General features: G+C 38.5%; 2 protein-coding genes and 1 long non-coding RNA gene across 10 annotated transcripts in view; 1 reads left to right on the top strand and 2 right to left on the bottom strand.

The window, feature by feature from the left end:
- LOC124301257 (lysosomal acid glucosylceramidase-like) overlaps positions 1-2,672 on the bottom strand; it is a 17,656-nt gene extending 14,984 nt beyond the window's left edge. For both annotated transcript variants that reach the window (XM_046756095.1, XM_046756093.1), the window contains exon 1: positions 2,615-2,672. In XM_046756095.1, the coding sequence (XP_046612051.1) occupies positions 2,615-2,657 (43 nt within the window). In that variant the 5' untranslated portion in view covers positions 2,658-2,672. The remainder of the gene's footprint in view (positions 1-2,614) is intronic.
- The window catches only part of LOC124301254 (uncharacterized), a 31,310-nt gene that overhangs the window by 11,952 nt on the left and 3,680 nt on the right, over positions 1-15,678 (bottom strand). For 4 of the 7 annotated variants that reach the window (XM_046756086.1, XM_046756088.1, XM_046756087.1 and 1 more), the window contains 2 exons: positions 15,547-15,678; positions 15,268-15,458 (listed from right to left, as the gene is read on the bottom strand). The exons of the other annotated variants lie outside the window; for them this stretch is intronic. In XM_046756086.1, the coding sequence (XP_046612042.1) occupies positions 15,430-15,458; positions 15,547-15,678 (161 nt within the window). In that variant the 3' untranslated portion in view covers positions 15,268-15,429. Of the gene's footprint in view, positions 1-15,267; positions 15,459-15,546 lie in introns of those variants that run through there. 7 annotated transcript variants of the gene reach the window in all.
- On the top strand, positions 1,204-15,663 carry LOC124301259 (uncharacterized). Its single transcript, XR_006907439.1, has 3 exons — positions 1,204-2,036; positions 2,713-3,399; positions 15,529-15,663. It is a non-coding gene; the product is annotated as an uncharacterized LOC124301259 (long non-coding RNA).

The following is a 15,678-nucleotide window of genomic DNA, read 5'->3' as shown; positions in this document are numbered from 1 at the left end:
ACTCACATCATATTAGAAGCCCAGAAATATAAGTTTATGATACCAAAAATCGTAATCAATATTTTAATGAGACAAAAAAAAGATAGAAAATAAAAAGAGGCACATCGTTGGCCAGACTCTAAAGGTTGTCCATTTGCATCGCGTTTTTTCCTCTTCAATCAGAATAACTATTGAATAAAGAATTTGTTCGATTCTGTATATAAGACATTTTACAAGTCAAAATAGATTAGTTGGATAGACACGGAATGTGAAATTCTGGTGGTAAGCCATCTATACGGTTACTTTCGGCGTACCAATCTTTCCGAATTGTACCATTCTGAATAATGAGCGTTTCGCATTCTGGATATCTGTTTTCCGCCGTTTCTAGATGATAAAATTCTGACGATTATTTTTATAATATCTGGACATTCGAGAATATGAAACTCACTACAGATTCAGTCTCTGGAATATTGACTCTATACATTATTAAATTCTGCATCTCTGAATTCTTGGATTAACGTTTTCGGATAATAGAGTCCTCTACTTAATACAGTTTAGGTAAACTGCAGCTTTTTGTGGGCACTATTTTGGACTGAAATTTCTGATAGTATTTTTCACTCATATTTATTATTCGAGTTCATTAAATTCGGAATTCTGGCCATTCCGATTTTCGGTTTCTCTGATTTCTCACCCCCACCCATCCTGAGGTGGAGCTGAAAGTGACGTATCGGTTCAAATTATGGACAACCAGTGTATTTTGACGAACAATGAGTTTCTTTTCTCTTCTGTAGATGAAGTTCAGAGCGCAATGTTAAAGCACTGATCAATGACGGTGAAAATATCACTCAATAACAGAATTCGATTGTCATTGTCGTGTATAAAAAATTACACACTGCATTCTTCTTTTTATTGACGCTTGCCGCAAGATTAGCGGTACAGTATTGACTGCGTAATATGCGAACAACGTCAAAATGTTATGAAATTGTTATCTAGGTTGTTATAAATAATCATATCGTATTGTGTGAGCCTCAATGTGGTGACATATTTGTGTGTATTGTATAACACGATCGATTATATAATACAAAAACATATGATTATGTATGACTACATGCAACGTAATTATACACGATGTTATACAGGAGCATGAATTATCGTGTGATGCAGAAATATGTACTCATTTATTTTACGGTAACTGACGAATCCCTCTGCATAGAAAGTGATTTGTATCCAGTAGCAACAGTGCCTTCAAGCTGCATGGTAATGGCAATAATATAGCGAGGATTATAATAACAATAGTACTATCATTATTAGTAAAGTGCTATGTACGAGCAACCACGTACGTGAAGTTCCCGTTTAGGTGATAAGAAACTCTTCTTCAAAGTAAACAAACATAACCACAAACTTCATTTAAGTGAGATAAGTTTCTGTTTTATGAAAAGGTAGAAATATTGTTCCTTGTTCGACGTAATTTGTCGACTTTGCGTCTAGAAGACAATGAAAGTGAACGGAATTAGAACCGAGACGATCCCTGAAGGAAATTGTGTATTCAGATAATTTCTATTCAGTGCATAAGACAGACACGGAAAAGATACAGAAGATCGGAAATTTTTACAGACGTAATTTATCGAATTTGAGGATTATATAACAGGCGATAAAGCAAGTAACTCATCAATTGAATCCCTTGAATATTTTGGGTGTCACATGAGAAAAAATGGTACGTACGTCAGTGATGTAGTACCAACCAAAGCTGCATTGTGTTTCAAGATGAATATATCATTGTATCGTCAGAGATCAGCAGTGATCAAAGTACATGGATCAGAATATGATTAATAAATAAAACTGTCCCTGAAAAAAAAAGTTGAATATAAGTAAATCGTTATTAAAAGTATATGTACGCGACATATATTTCTATTCAAGTGAAAATACATCGTGAAGCTGAATAAAAAGCCGCACGATGTAGATCCACCTCAAAACTCCTGACGTTCAGGACATCCACTTCGTTCTTGTAGATAACTAAAAAAACCAAGTCATCCGCTTTAAACGTTTTCAACGACAAGGTCTGCTGGTTGAAAAATTTTAATGTCTATATCCATCCATCATGCGGCATATCATGAGTTTCAACACTTGCAACAGAATAAAATGCAAAGCCCCAAGTGACTTCAACAAATTCGTTCTTTTTCGTAGCATTGAAGAGGGATAATAGTATTGAATATATTTCGCACTTATTGTAAGAGAAGAATTAAGAAAATCGGTTTGTTATAGCATGGGCACAACAAAAAAAATCTATCATTTGCAACGCGTACTAAGGAAACATTTATTGTACGAACCTGAAGTTTCAATCGTGCAAAATCGATAAAATACTCAACTCATCACTGATACTGATTTTGAATAATAAACAGACTTTGATCAGTATTCATTTCTGAACTTTTGAAAAGCTTACAAAGTTATATTTAACTACGTAATGCAAAAACGTGTTTTATTATCGCAATTTAGTATGGATACATACTTGGTTCCTCTATTAGACATGTTCGATTGAAACGTCACAAGTATAAAGTAATAATTCGAATGAATACTTTTTCAATGACAGAGCATTGCATTTGTCGAAATGACTTAAACATATCCAAGTTAAAAATACCTGCACATATCCACAATATCAGCAGAAGGTAGAATCGTTGCATAATGCAATCTCCAAGTTTCAATCCTTGCTCCGGCTTGATTCTATTTTATTTTCAGCGATGACCCAAGAGCAGAAGTTCCAAATACGTTCTTCCTCTGCTAACGTAGGAATGAGCATAAATTTTCACGGTTCACATTAAGTTGTCACTATGAATAAATAATACGGATCACACAGGCATCTCAGCGATCGCTTAACGACTCTCTTATCAAAGTCAATTCGCCGTTTGTCAGCGTCAGTGGAGGCGAAAGAAATGTCAACAGAAATTCAGCTTCGGACACATGTTTCACAGCAAACCTTGCAGCCAAACAAACTGGTCCGTCCAAACCGCACGACGGTAGCAAGTCGACTGTTTATCGGCTTGCCCGATAATCACTGCTGTCCAGCTGTGGCGACTCTCTCCCATGGCAATTCTATGGCTGGACGGAACCGTGCTAGTTATTCACGAGCCAACAGTTATCACTCTCCTCAAGTGATAATCCCAGATGCCAGGAGAAGATAAAACGTTTGCACAGAATCTCCCCGGTTCTTCATGCGAGAATACGCAAATTCCCACGTGACTGCACCAGTGGCGCAGTTTCACAAAAATTTCTGCCCAATTATTTTAAGTCACGGACCACCGCGTTTATACTGGCCTTTTTGCTTTCAAAGAGATTAATAATGACGAACACTGGTCTTGAAGTTTGCAACCACACGGCATCAAACAGGTCCAAGTCTTAATGAAGTAAACCTACGTGGGCTTCGTCGTGAGTAGTAAATGTGACAGTACAAGAGGAGGATAAATGTTGATGTTCTCTGCTAGACGTACATGCCATGAATATGAAATGTGAGAGAAAGTATGTTGTGGCTAACTTTTACAATGCAAAAAGTACAATAAAACGTCGAACTCATGACGTACACTCGTTATAAGAAGTGAAATCACTCTCCGGTAGAATTAGTAGCGGGTTCCGAATTTTTGCACGAGACACACAATTTTCGCATACCAAGTGATAAGGCTCTTTATTTTAACTGAAGAAATTTGATTTCAGATTATTTCACAGTAGCAAATTGCAAATACTGACCTTACAATTCAAGAGCGTGTCCGCGTTTACGAAAAATGCGACACTTCATACTATTTATGTAGACAGTTATTGGGCATATTTGCAAAATACACGGTCGAATAACTCATTGTGTTTTATGCAGGTAATACGATTATCACAGTAGCACCGTTACTATCTCAAATTGCAGCAGCTGACATCAATACATATCCGCAATGACTATCCATTGTGGGATATAGGAAATTTTTTTTTTTTTTATGTATATCTTATCGTAGTTTCTGTTCAATTGTATTTTGCGCCTCTTCCATCAGAGATCAAATTGTAGTACCCCTCACTTTCCTCGTTTGTCGCCACAAGTTTCAAAGCAAGCTTTTTTCCTTGGTTGCTATGCAACCCATATCCTGTTCCGTTGTTTATTCTCATTCTTTCGCTTTGTGTCAACGTCGTCACACGCGAAATATTAATAAAAACGCAAAAAGTCAAAAAGAAATGGGAAAGAAGAGGAATCACGATCATTCACCGTCAAGGGAAAAGAAAAAGAAGGTCTTCGCTGAGAGACTAAGAGGAATGGTGACAAATATTAACCGAAAAAATAAAAAACGTAAGTGGAGAAGAACTTAATCTGTGCTTACGGGGCGAAAATGACCACCACGAAAATTGACTCTTTCTGAAAGATCAATTACTGACAAAGATTTGTTGGTCTCGACACCTTGTTGCTATGCCAGCGATTTGATTGCTCGGCCGCGTGCCTTTGGTCTGACCGGGGCGCACGCCTTCGTCTGACGAAGGAATGCAACATGCTTTGTTCAGTTTCCTGGGTCTGACCCTAGGAAATGAAATTTTTCCTTTTAATGAAAAATTGAACAATTTAGAGACGATGTAAGGCAAGTATTGGCAATTTGCCCGTTTACCTTTCAGGTTATAGATCGAGTTCGCTACATCGTCGGGATCGCTCTCGAACCCGTCACAGGAGAAACGGCGAACGCAGACGAAGGTCAGATCGTCGCGTCCGGTCTCCTGAAAATCGCTCACGATACGACATCAGTCGATCACGTCGTTCGAGAAGATCTTCGCGTCACACTCGTCGCTCAGAGCGTAGTCGCTCGGATCATTCTCGGCGCTCGGGTCATTCTTGTCACTCAGAGCGGAGTCACTCACGTGAAATTGGCCAGGGCTCACAACAACTTCCGCAGGAGTCGGAGGAAGAGCGAGAGGAATTTCCGATACGGACTCAGGAAAATGACGAGGTGGAAATCGATACCGAGCAGTTACCAGCGGGCGCACTGGGGGCCGAATCAACAGCACCGGTCGACAGGGAACAACACGCGAGCATGACCGCAACGGACAATGAAAACCAGCCTGATCATGAAGTTGACCTTGGAGAGGACGTATTAAACGTTATTGGACCGCGTTTGGAACCGGACCAGAAAAAGGCCCCTGCATTGCACAAGGATATTGTCATTCGTTGGAAAGAGATCTTTAAAAAAGGGATTTCTAACGAGGAAAACAAGGACCTAGTGGAAAAATATGATATTCCCGAAAATTGCGGATTCATAGCTGCCCCAGTGCTAAATTCGGAGGTTATTGCTGCAATACAGGAGAATGTCAAAACAAGAGACAAGCGTATTACGGAAAAACAAGAGCGCATCGCTGCCTGCGTGGCAGCCAACGGAAAAGCTATCTCGATTACTTTAAAATCGGACAGTCCAGATAAACTCGAACGGCTCGAAATTGAGAGCGACATGGGAAGACTCCTGGCTTTTCTCCAGAGGGAGGAATCAGAAATTTGCAAGAGTTTAATCCTCGCAAATCTCAATTCATCCGTCAGAGAAATCTTGACGGGCTCGACAGTCGACGGTTTCCTGTTCGGGGAGAATCTGGAAGAAAAAATAAAGACTGCAAAGACGATTGAGCGTGCATCAAAGGACCTTATCCAACGGGAAAAACCATCAGAATTCAAGGATTCAAAAAACCAGAGGGGCCCGCCGGCGAAGCTACAGTTAATGCGCAAGAGGAATTGGACGTCGAGCGGGCCAAAGAAACCGACGAACGACAAGTTCGGCCCGAGACCGAAGAAAACATATCCTCGAAAGACGCGGTTCCCGGACAGACGCCGTTAATTCCCAACGTACGTAAATCTGCGGGTCGATTACGGTTTTTTCATCGAGCATGGGCAAAAGTATCGGCTGATCGCGGGATTAATGAATGGATTAGAGGGTTAAAAATACCCTTCACATCGCTTCCTGTGCAGGGCCGAATCGGGGAAAAAACAAATTGGTCAAATAACGAGAAATTGGCAATCGAGAGCGAAATCAAAAAGTTATTAGAAAAGGGCGCGATACGGACGGTTACTCCGTCATCCGACCAGTTTTTATCGAATGTTTTTCTGGTGCCAAAATCCGACGGTACGCAACGATTCATTTTGAACTTGAAAATACTTAGTGAATTCATAAAGGCGGAACATTTTAAGATAGAAGATTGGCGCGTGGCGAAGTCGCTAATTGAGCCTAACTGTTTTATGGCATCAAACGATATAAAGGACGCGTATTACCTCGTATCAATCGCCAAGAGTTCTCGAAAGTTTTTACGTTTTCAATACAGCGGTGTATATTACGAATTTAATTGCTTACCGTTCGGTTTAAATGTCGCACCTTTCGTATTTACGAAAATACTCAAACCAGTGGCAGCATATTTAAGAAAACAAGGCTTTAGATCCGTTTTCTATTTAGATGATATTTTGCTTATCGGGAAATCATACAAAGAGTGTGCGAAAAACTTTCAAGCTACGACGGCTATTTTAAAAGAACTCGGGTTCATAATCAATCAGAAAAAATGTTGTAAGATTCCCAAAAAACGATGCAAATATCTAGGGCTTATTTTCGACTCGGAAAAAATGACAATCGAGTTGCCAGAGGAAAAAACCAAAAGATCTCTTGATCTATTGAAGAAATTTAGGAAAATGAAAAAGTGCTCGATTCGTGAGTTTGCATCTTGGATTGGTACTCTCGGCTCGTGCTGTCCAGCAATGAAATATGGCATGATACATATGAGACGGTTCGAAAAAGTCAGATTACACGGCTCTACAAAAAAATTTTTGTTCTTCGTCCTAAAGTTCATTTTATGATTTTCTGGTTAATTATGAACAAAAACGAAAAGAAAATACCTTTTTTTGGTGTAAAGTTTGCTTTTGTAATAGTTACAGTAAAAATACTCATTTTTAATTATTTTTTTTAAATATTAATTCTTTTAAATACGTTAAAAAATACCGCGCGATCAGAGTTGGGTTTTAACGTTCAGACAGTGCTTCTAGATGGCACTCGAGTGATAAACAACGATCAGGTGTTTTGTAGAAGTCCAGAATAACTGAAAATGTTCTCATTAAAAGTACATATGCTGCATGCTCATTTAGATAAATTTAAAAACAACATGGGAGCGTATTCAGAAGAGCAAGGAGAACGTTTTCATCGGGGCATTTTGAGCTTCGAACAACGTTGTCAAGGTCAATAAAATGAAAACATGATCGGAGACTATATTTGGGGTTTATTGAGAGAAAGTACTTACGAACATAAAGGAAAAATCTATTATATTAACGTCCATGATATATCATACAAACAACAGGAATTAACAGGAACTTGGACTATTGATAAACGCAGATCATTGATTCCGCAACGTTTCGACCATTTTATTTGGCCTTCTTCAGGCGTCTATAAACATACATATAAATACAAAATATTTTAAACACAACGCATAATACATATAACAAGATTATACAATTAATAGCAAATAAATTTACCTCAATTTATAAGCGTAAACAATATAAATCTTCTTATACAACTTCATTAGCTCCTCATAAATAATTAACAAAATTCAAAATTTATTAATTAAAAAGAACGCAGCTAACAGAACCGACTTGTACATGTAAATAAACTGTCGACCGCAGTCAACCTCAAAATAAACATAAATGAGGAAACAGTAAGCGAATGAAGCGCCCTTGTTTCCCACATTCACCGCCGCGGGAATTCAAAACAATACTCTAAAACATTTCTACAATATCTGAGTCAAAACAAAAATTAAATACATTAAAATAGTCTAAAGATTCAAAATAAAGTAAAACTAACGTGCGTCACCAAGATAATCGTTATAAACCGATAAAATCTCGTTGTACATTGCACTCAGATTCTGGGTGTCAGTACGCTTGTTTACCGTGTCATTAAGTTTAATCCAAACCATTTCACTAACCGATCTTTTTAACCAGTTATTCTCTAAATCTAAGATCTTCGCTTTGTCAAAATCAAACCTATGACCCGAGTCGAAGTAATGTGCGGCCAGCGCTGTTTTGTTCTCATCCAAGATTTTAACATTCCTACAACTATTCCTTTGTTGGTAAATCCTATTTTTTAAATACTGTTTGGTTTGACCCACATAACAAAGTCCACAAGAGCACGGGATCTTGTACACTACACCTGCTCTTTGATCCTGCTGCACTGGATCCTTTAACTTAGTGTATAATGATTTTATTTTATACACGTTATAATAAGCCAGCTTTACATTAGTACCTGTAAAACAACTATTAATTTTATGTGACAAGCCCGGAACAAAAGGAAACCGGCAGTACTTGATGAAATTCGTAGGACGAACTCCACCAACCCCACCATTTGCTTTATTCTCTTTAAACTTAATGATAGCTGCACGAACAAACGATCTTGGATAACTGTTATTGGTTAACAATATCTCAATTTTTTGATAATTGTCCTCATGATACTCCTCGCTGCTAAGTCTAAACATTCTATCCAGTAAACCATGAATCATTCCCACTTTCTGTGACATTGGGTGGTTGGAACAGAAATTCAAAATTCTTCCTGAACTAGTTGGTTTGGTGTACCAATTAGTCTTCAAATGGTTGTTGGATCTTTCAACCATGATATCTAGGAATGGAATACAACCATTCTGTTCCACTTCCATGGTGAACTGGATATTCTCTTCAAAGCTATTAAACAACTCCAAGACTCTGTTTAATTCCGTCTCAGGGACTGCAGCGATAGTATCATCTACGTACAATTTAATAAATGCAATGTTAAACGGGAGGACCGTAATTATCTGTTGTAACACATAATTCATAACAATATTGGCCAACACCGGACTAGCTGGATTGCCCATACTACAACCTTCAACCTGTCTGTACAACACCCCATTATACGTAAAATAACTGGTTTCAAAACAAAACTCTATAAGTTTAATAAGCAAATATTTAGGAACTTTAACTAAATGTTTGATGTTGTCCCAGGATTCATTAATGACCTTCAATGCTAAATCCTTACGGATATTTGTAAACAACGAGACTACGTCAAGTGATATCAATCTATAATCACTATGTAATTCAACGTCTCTAATAAAATCAACGAATTGAAAAGAATTTAATAAATTAAAACTAAAAGTATCCACAACCGGTGTCAAAATTTCATGTACAACTCGCGACAACTTATAGCTAGGAGATTGTATGCAACTCACTACCGGACGTAACTTGCAAGTTGGTTTGTGCGTTGAATTTCTGTTCCAACCACCCAATGTCACAGAAAGTGGGAATGATTCATGGTTTACTGGATAGAATGTTTAGACTTAGCAGCGAGGAGTATCATGAGGACAATTATCAAAAAATTGAGATATTGTTAACCAATAACAGTTATCCAAGATCGTTTGTTCGTGCAGCTATCATTAAGTTTAAAGAGAATAAAGCAAATGGTGGGGTTGGTGGAGTTCGTCCTACGAATTTCATCAAGTACTGCCGGTTTCCTTTTGTTCCGGGCTTGTCACATAAAATTAATAGTTGTTTTACAGGTACTAATGTAAAGCTGGCTTATTATAACGTGTATAAAATAAAATCATTATACACTAAGTTAAAGGATCCAGTGCAGCAGGATCAAAGAGCAGGTGTAGTGTACAAGATCCCGTGCTCTTGTGGACTTTGTTATGTGGGTCAAACCAAACAGTATTTAAAAAATAGGATTTACCAACAAAGGAATAGTTGTAGGAATGTTAAAATCTTGGCTGAGAACAAAACAGCGCTGGCCGCACATTACTTCGACTCGGGTCATAGGTTTGATTTTGACAAAGCGAAGATCTTAGATTTAGAGAATAACTGGTTAAAAAGATCGGTTAGTGAAATGGTTTGGATTAAACTTAATGACACGGTAAACAAGCGTACTGACACCCAGAATCTGAGTGCAATGTACAACGAGATTTTATCGGTTTATAACGATTATCTTGGTGACGCACGTTAGTTTTACTTTATTTTGAATCTTTAGACTATTTTAATGTATTTAATTTTTGTTTTGACTCAGATATTGTAGAAATGTTTTAGAGTATTGTTTTGAATTCCCGCGGCGGTGAATGTGGGAAACAAGGGCGCTTCATTCGCTTACTGTTTCCTCATTTATGTTTATTTTGAGGTTGACTGCGGTCGACAGTTTATTTACATGTACAAGTCGGTTCTGTTAGCTGCGTTCTTTTTAATTAATAAATTTTGAATTTTGTTAATTATTTATGAGGAGCTAATGAAGTTGTATAAGAAGATTTATATTGTTTACGCTTATAAATTGAGGTAAATTTATTTGCTATTAATTGTATAATCTTGTTATATGTATTATGCGTTGTGTTTAAAATATTTTGTATTTATATGTATGTTTATAGACGCCTGAAGAAGGCCAAATAAAATGGTCGAAACGTTGCGGAATCAATGATCTGCGTTTATCAATAGTCCAAGTTCCTGTTAATTCCTGTTGTTTATAAAGGAAAAAGTAAAAGCGTGCACTTTTAAATTATTTTCTACTTTTTTGTAACTTATTTTGACAGTAAAACTTAATAAAAATAATAAAAATGTTTATTTAAATGGTTTCATCTTTAATTGATAATTAAAACCACAGATTTTGAAAAATATCGTTCAATCGGTCTCCTAAATACAAAAGCAAACTTTTTCATGCTATATATTTTTTTTTCGTCTAATTACGAACTAAAGAATCGAAATCTAATACTTTAAAGTCTGGGTAAAATTTTTTGTTGATCCGTGTTATTATTAGCGCTCGGAGGAAATAATAATAATTATGACGTGACCATGGTGATTCCGGAGGAATTAGAACAAGATATCGATTGGTGGACGGTAAATATAGCCTCAGCCAGTGCCCCGCTGAATGAGCCAGTATTCGATTGCGAGATTTTTACCGACGCTTCGCGTACAGGACGGTGAGCAGCTTGCGAGGGGCGATGAGCAAACGGACACTGGAGCACGTATGATTTAAAGTTCCACATAAATCATCTCGAGTTGGTGGCCGCATTTTTCGGACTTAAATGTTTTTTAAGCCACAAGAAACAATGCAGCGTGCTTCTTCGTATCGACAACACCACCGCGATAGCTTACATAAATCGTATGCGAGACAGCCAGTTCGATAATCTTAGCGATATAACGAAACAAATTTAGGATTGGTGCGAGGTCAGAGATATTTGGATCGTTGCGGGATACATCGCATCGGAAGAAAACATAGAAGCAGATTACGAGTCACGCAAATTACAGCCCGAAACAGAATCCGAACTTGCGGATTATGCGTTTCAAAAAATAGTAAAGGTGTTGGATGAGCCAAGAATTGACCTGTTTGCCTCGCGAACAAATACGAAATGCAAGCATTATATTTCATGACGTCGGGACCCCGAGTCATTCGCGATTGATGCATTTACCGTAGAATTGAATCAATGGTTTTTTTACGCTTTTCCGCCATTCTCAATTATTTCGAGAGTTTTGCGAAAAATTTGCCAGGACCGCGCAGAAGGAATAGTGGTTGTTCCATATTGGGAAAGTCAACCTTGGTGTTTTGTCGGAAATTGACCACCAGGATTAATTCCCGTACTTCCCTTTCATCTTGAAATTAATACTTATAACAATTATTGATATGGGCAAGGTTAGGTATTTTAAATAAATCCACTCGGTTTGGGGGTCAATCAAAGATGGTTTATTGCCCCAGAGGAGGAAAACCTCAGCAGGAACTGAGTAAAAGCCTCCTCGAAATCGTGTACAATGTATGTGAATGAATGTTAGATTTATGAGTGGATGTGTGCACTGGATGTATCTAGAAAGAGAATTGTGACGCTTCGAGTGAAGACACAATAGGGGTGAGCTCAACCGCCTTACAAGATGCTAGCGTGGAAGCTAGTTACACGATAGTTATCAAGGCGATAATCAATTACTCAGTGGGGATACAAGAGAGAGATGGAACGGCCAAGAGGCGCTATTCGAATGGCCGAGAGGCGCTATGTCATGGAGTGACGACGAGTGTCGACCCTCTTATGCCGCAGTGGCGTTGCTCAGTTATGTATCAACACAACCATCGTCACAAATACTACTTAGCGTCAGTTCAAATCAGAGATTCGAATTATAGGCTCACCAAGTTGAAGAGGAGCCAGAGTGCTGTCTGGCTCACGCGTATCAAGCAACTGCTTGTGCCAGCACGTGTTGACCCGGCGTTTCTCCGACTTACGGTACTGCGCATGTCAGGTAGCCATTGTTTTCGAGTTCTGCACAGATTTGAAGGTGTGTGTCACACGTAATCACATGAGTGTATCCCAATACAAGTAACTCTGCCGTGTAGGCACGATACACTTGGTTCCCCTTTTTCTCTTCGTTATTGATTGGTGATCTTGTTTATTTCATACCAAACGTTAATCTGTTGCGTTCTTCCAACAGGGACCCTCACCCGCTGTCGAAGCAACTTACATTGGTTGCCAGCAGGCTATCAGGGAAGCGTTCATCATGAGACAAGCCCCAACGGAGTCAATCGACATTCTTATTGCGTCTTTAACAGATGCAACGATCCGGCAGTATGATTGTGGGTTAAAAAAATGGTGGCGTTTCTGTGCAACCACCAGTCTCGATCCGTTGAGGGGCTCGCCAGTGGACGTTTTATCGTTCCTTACAAGAGAGTTCAAAAACAACGCGTCATATGGGTCGCTCAATTGTTATCGATCAGCGCTTTCACTTATTCTTGGTTCGAGTTTGGGTGAAGACGACAGGATAACACGATTTTTTAAGGGGGTTTCAAAATTAAGGCCTTCTGCGCCACGGTATGATTCGACGTGGGACCCACAAATTGTGTTACGATTACTTTCAAGCTGGGGTTCAAATGAAGAACTTTCGTTAGAGCGACTCTCTATGAAACTAGTAACGCTACTAGCGTTAATGACAGGCCATCGACTGCAAACTTTTTCGTTAATAGATATTCGTAATATCCGAAAAGTCGACGAAAAATCGTACGAGATAAAAATTCCGGACCGAATAAAAACTTCGGCTCCAAATAAAAAGCAACCGGTATTGCGCTCACCGTTTTTCACAGAGGATAGGTCAGTATGTGTAGCGTCAGCTCTCGAAAGTTGCTTGAAAAAAACAAAAGATCTACGTAACGCGATTTTAAGTCTTTTCATTTCTTTCAAAAAACCGCATGAGGCGGTTACGTCTCAGACGTTATCCCGCTGGGTGAAGAAGATTTTGTCCATAAGCGGCGTCAAGATTAATGTTTTTTCCGCGTATAGCACGCGTCACGCCTCCACCTCAGCAGCAAAATGGGCTGGCGTAAGCGTCGATTTAATTCGAAAAGCGGCGGGTTGGACGCAGGAGTCTGCAACCTTCGGTCGATTCTACGACCGAGAGGTTTTGTCAAATGAAGTCCAATTTGCTGAAGGTATTCTCGGTAATAGAGATTAAGGCTTTCCGTTTGTGACCTTATTTGATTTTTAAAATATGCAGGGCGAAAAATTGCATGCGTATTATTGCATTATTGCGTTTTTGGTTTGAAATGTTATGAAAATTTCAAAATGTTTGAAAAATAAATATAACAATTTTCTCAACAGCCGTAACTCGCTTTAAACAGCTACAATTTGATCTCTGAAGGAAGAGGCGCAAAATACAATTAACGATTAAACGAACTTACCTAAGTGAAGTTCAATCGTGATTGTATGAGCGCCTCTTCCGAAGAGATCAATCCCGCCCACCCATTAATCTCGTATGAGATACCCAAAATATATCAGTTACGGCTTAGAAAAAAAAACTTTAAAAAAATGAGAATAAACAACGGAGCAGGATACGGGTTGCATAGCAACCCAGGAAAAAAGCTTGCTTTAAAACTTGTGGCGACAAATGAGGCAAGTGAGGGGTACTACAATTTGATCTCTGAAGGAAGAGGCGCAAAGTACAATCACGATTGAACTTCACTTAGGTAAGTTCGTTTAATCGTTAATTATATACAGTCCGGACTGAGTACGATTAACGCTTGAGGAGTTGCAACGGAAAAACAAAAATTTTTTTTTGAACTTATGAATCTGTTGTTCCTCCGGCATCCTGGATATTCTTATCGGAATCCTGAGGGTACACGGTATAAGATTATTTGAAAATTAAAAATTATGCGAAATAAATATTAAAAATCTTTTATAAACTACGAATAGTAGAGTGAAAATTTTAAGTCATTATAAATATATCCACACATGAGCCGTCATTGGGTTTAAAATTCATTCATTTGTCCATTCCACAATTCATTCATTCCAGGTGTATATTGTTTAAAATAGTGTAAATGGTTAAAACTGGTGGATATTATTGAGATTATAAATAATTGTCAATAACCGTCTTTCGTCAAGGCACTATATTTTTTTATTGCACTTTTATTGTTTCTTCGTTCTATATCGTCTCTTTTTAAATTTGGGCTTGGCTTTTGGAGTGTTTAATTTTTAATTTGATAGGTATGTCCTCGTAGTTATATTTACTTTATTATTTTTAATTGGTCGATAATGGATCGATTACGATTTCTTTTCAGAGAGCAAAACCTCCGCACCTCCTTCCTCCTGGAGAGACGTAGACCAAGCCACCTAATTTTTTCCTTAAATTTGTGACCAGGTGCCCCACTCCCTGGGTCTAACCTAATCCGATCGTGCCGTGTACAATGAGCGGTGATACTTGAATCATTACAGTATTCGAGAAATCTAATTTTATTCGCATTGAATTAATGAAAATCCTATTCAACGACTGAAATCCGTGTAGCGTCAGGAAGGCTGAGTGTAGTTCAAAGTTCGCGTGGGTTGCGTTATATCTAACATTTTCGCGATTCTGTTCCGAATCATTCGATCGTATATGTGCGTCGACATGAGTTGGTCTTTACAATTCGATTACTCGATCATCAGCAATGAACTAATTATACCATTCGGATGGTCTACCTCCTTTTAAACCGATCTCTTCCTCTCTCATACATTTTCTGCACTAGGAGCAGTGTCACGAAAGTGCATAATCGGTGTGTACGGAGCGTAAAACAGCGAAATAACACCTTGGTTGGGCGTAGAGTAGGTTTCGGTAGCCACGCATCGAAGTCGACGCGTTCTTCCCCGTGAAACTGTTTTGAGTTACGAATTTCATGAAAGATGATGGTTGGAGAAAATAATTTAACGCAGATCAGCAGAGTGATTTACAGTTGGGACAATCATGTGAAAATTATAAAAGAAATAAAAAAGGATGAAAACAATTGTTCGTCGAGTCGGCACGGAATACTTCGTATGTACGCTTGACCGAAAACAAAGGCATAGTTTTATTTGATGTTTCGGAAAATGTTATACATAAGTAATAATCACGAAAAATATGGAAGGCACAAGTCGACGTTTTCGTTCACGTTTCATATTTGTAGTAATGTTGAGAAATACGTCGACACTTTGTGATGCAAATTAGTATGGGCATGTTCTCCGATTGTGTCCTGTGAATGAGAAAAAATACTAAAGATTATATTGAAACGACATCATACTAACTATAACTATTATTTCTAGAGAGTGGGGTACTCTTGCCTGAACCACCGCAATTTCCGCACGTATAACTGCGACCACCCCCAGAGTATGACATCGGAGGAGATGGTGTGAACATGTAGTTATAGGACGATGACGAAGTACTGCGACGGCCGCAAGTTCTACTGTTGTGAC

The sequence above is a fragment of the Neodiprion virginianus genome, chromosome 3, assembly GCF_021901495.1.
Source record: "Neodiprion virginianus isolate iyNeoVirg1 chromosome 3, iyNeoVirg1.1, whole genome shotgun sequence".
Classification (NCBI taxonomy): Eukaryota; Metazoa; Arthropoda; class Insecta; order Hymenoptera; family Diprionidae; genus Neodiprion; species Neodiprion virginianus.
Note: the sequence above shows the minus strand (reverse complement) of the source record. Positions and strands in the feature narration are given on the sequence as shown.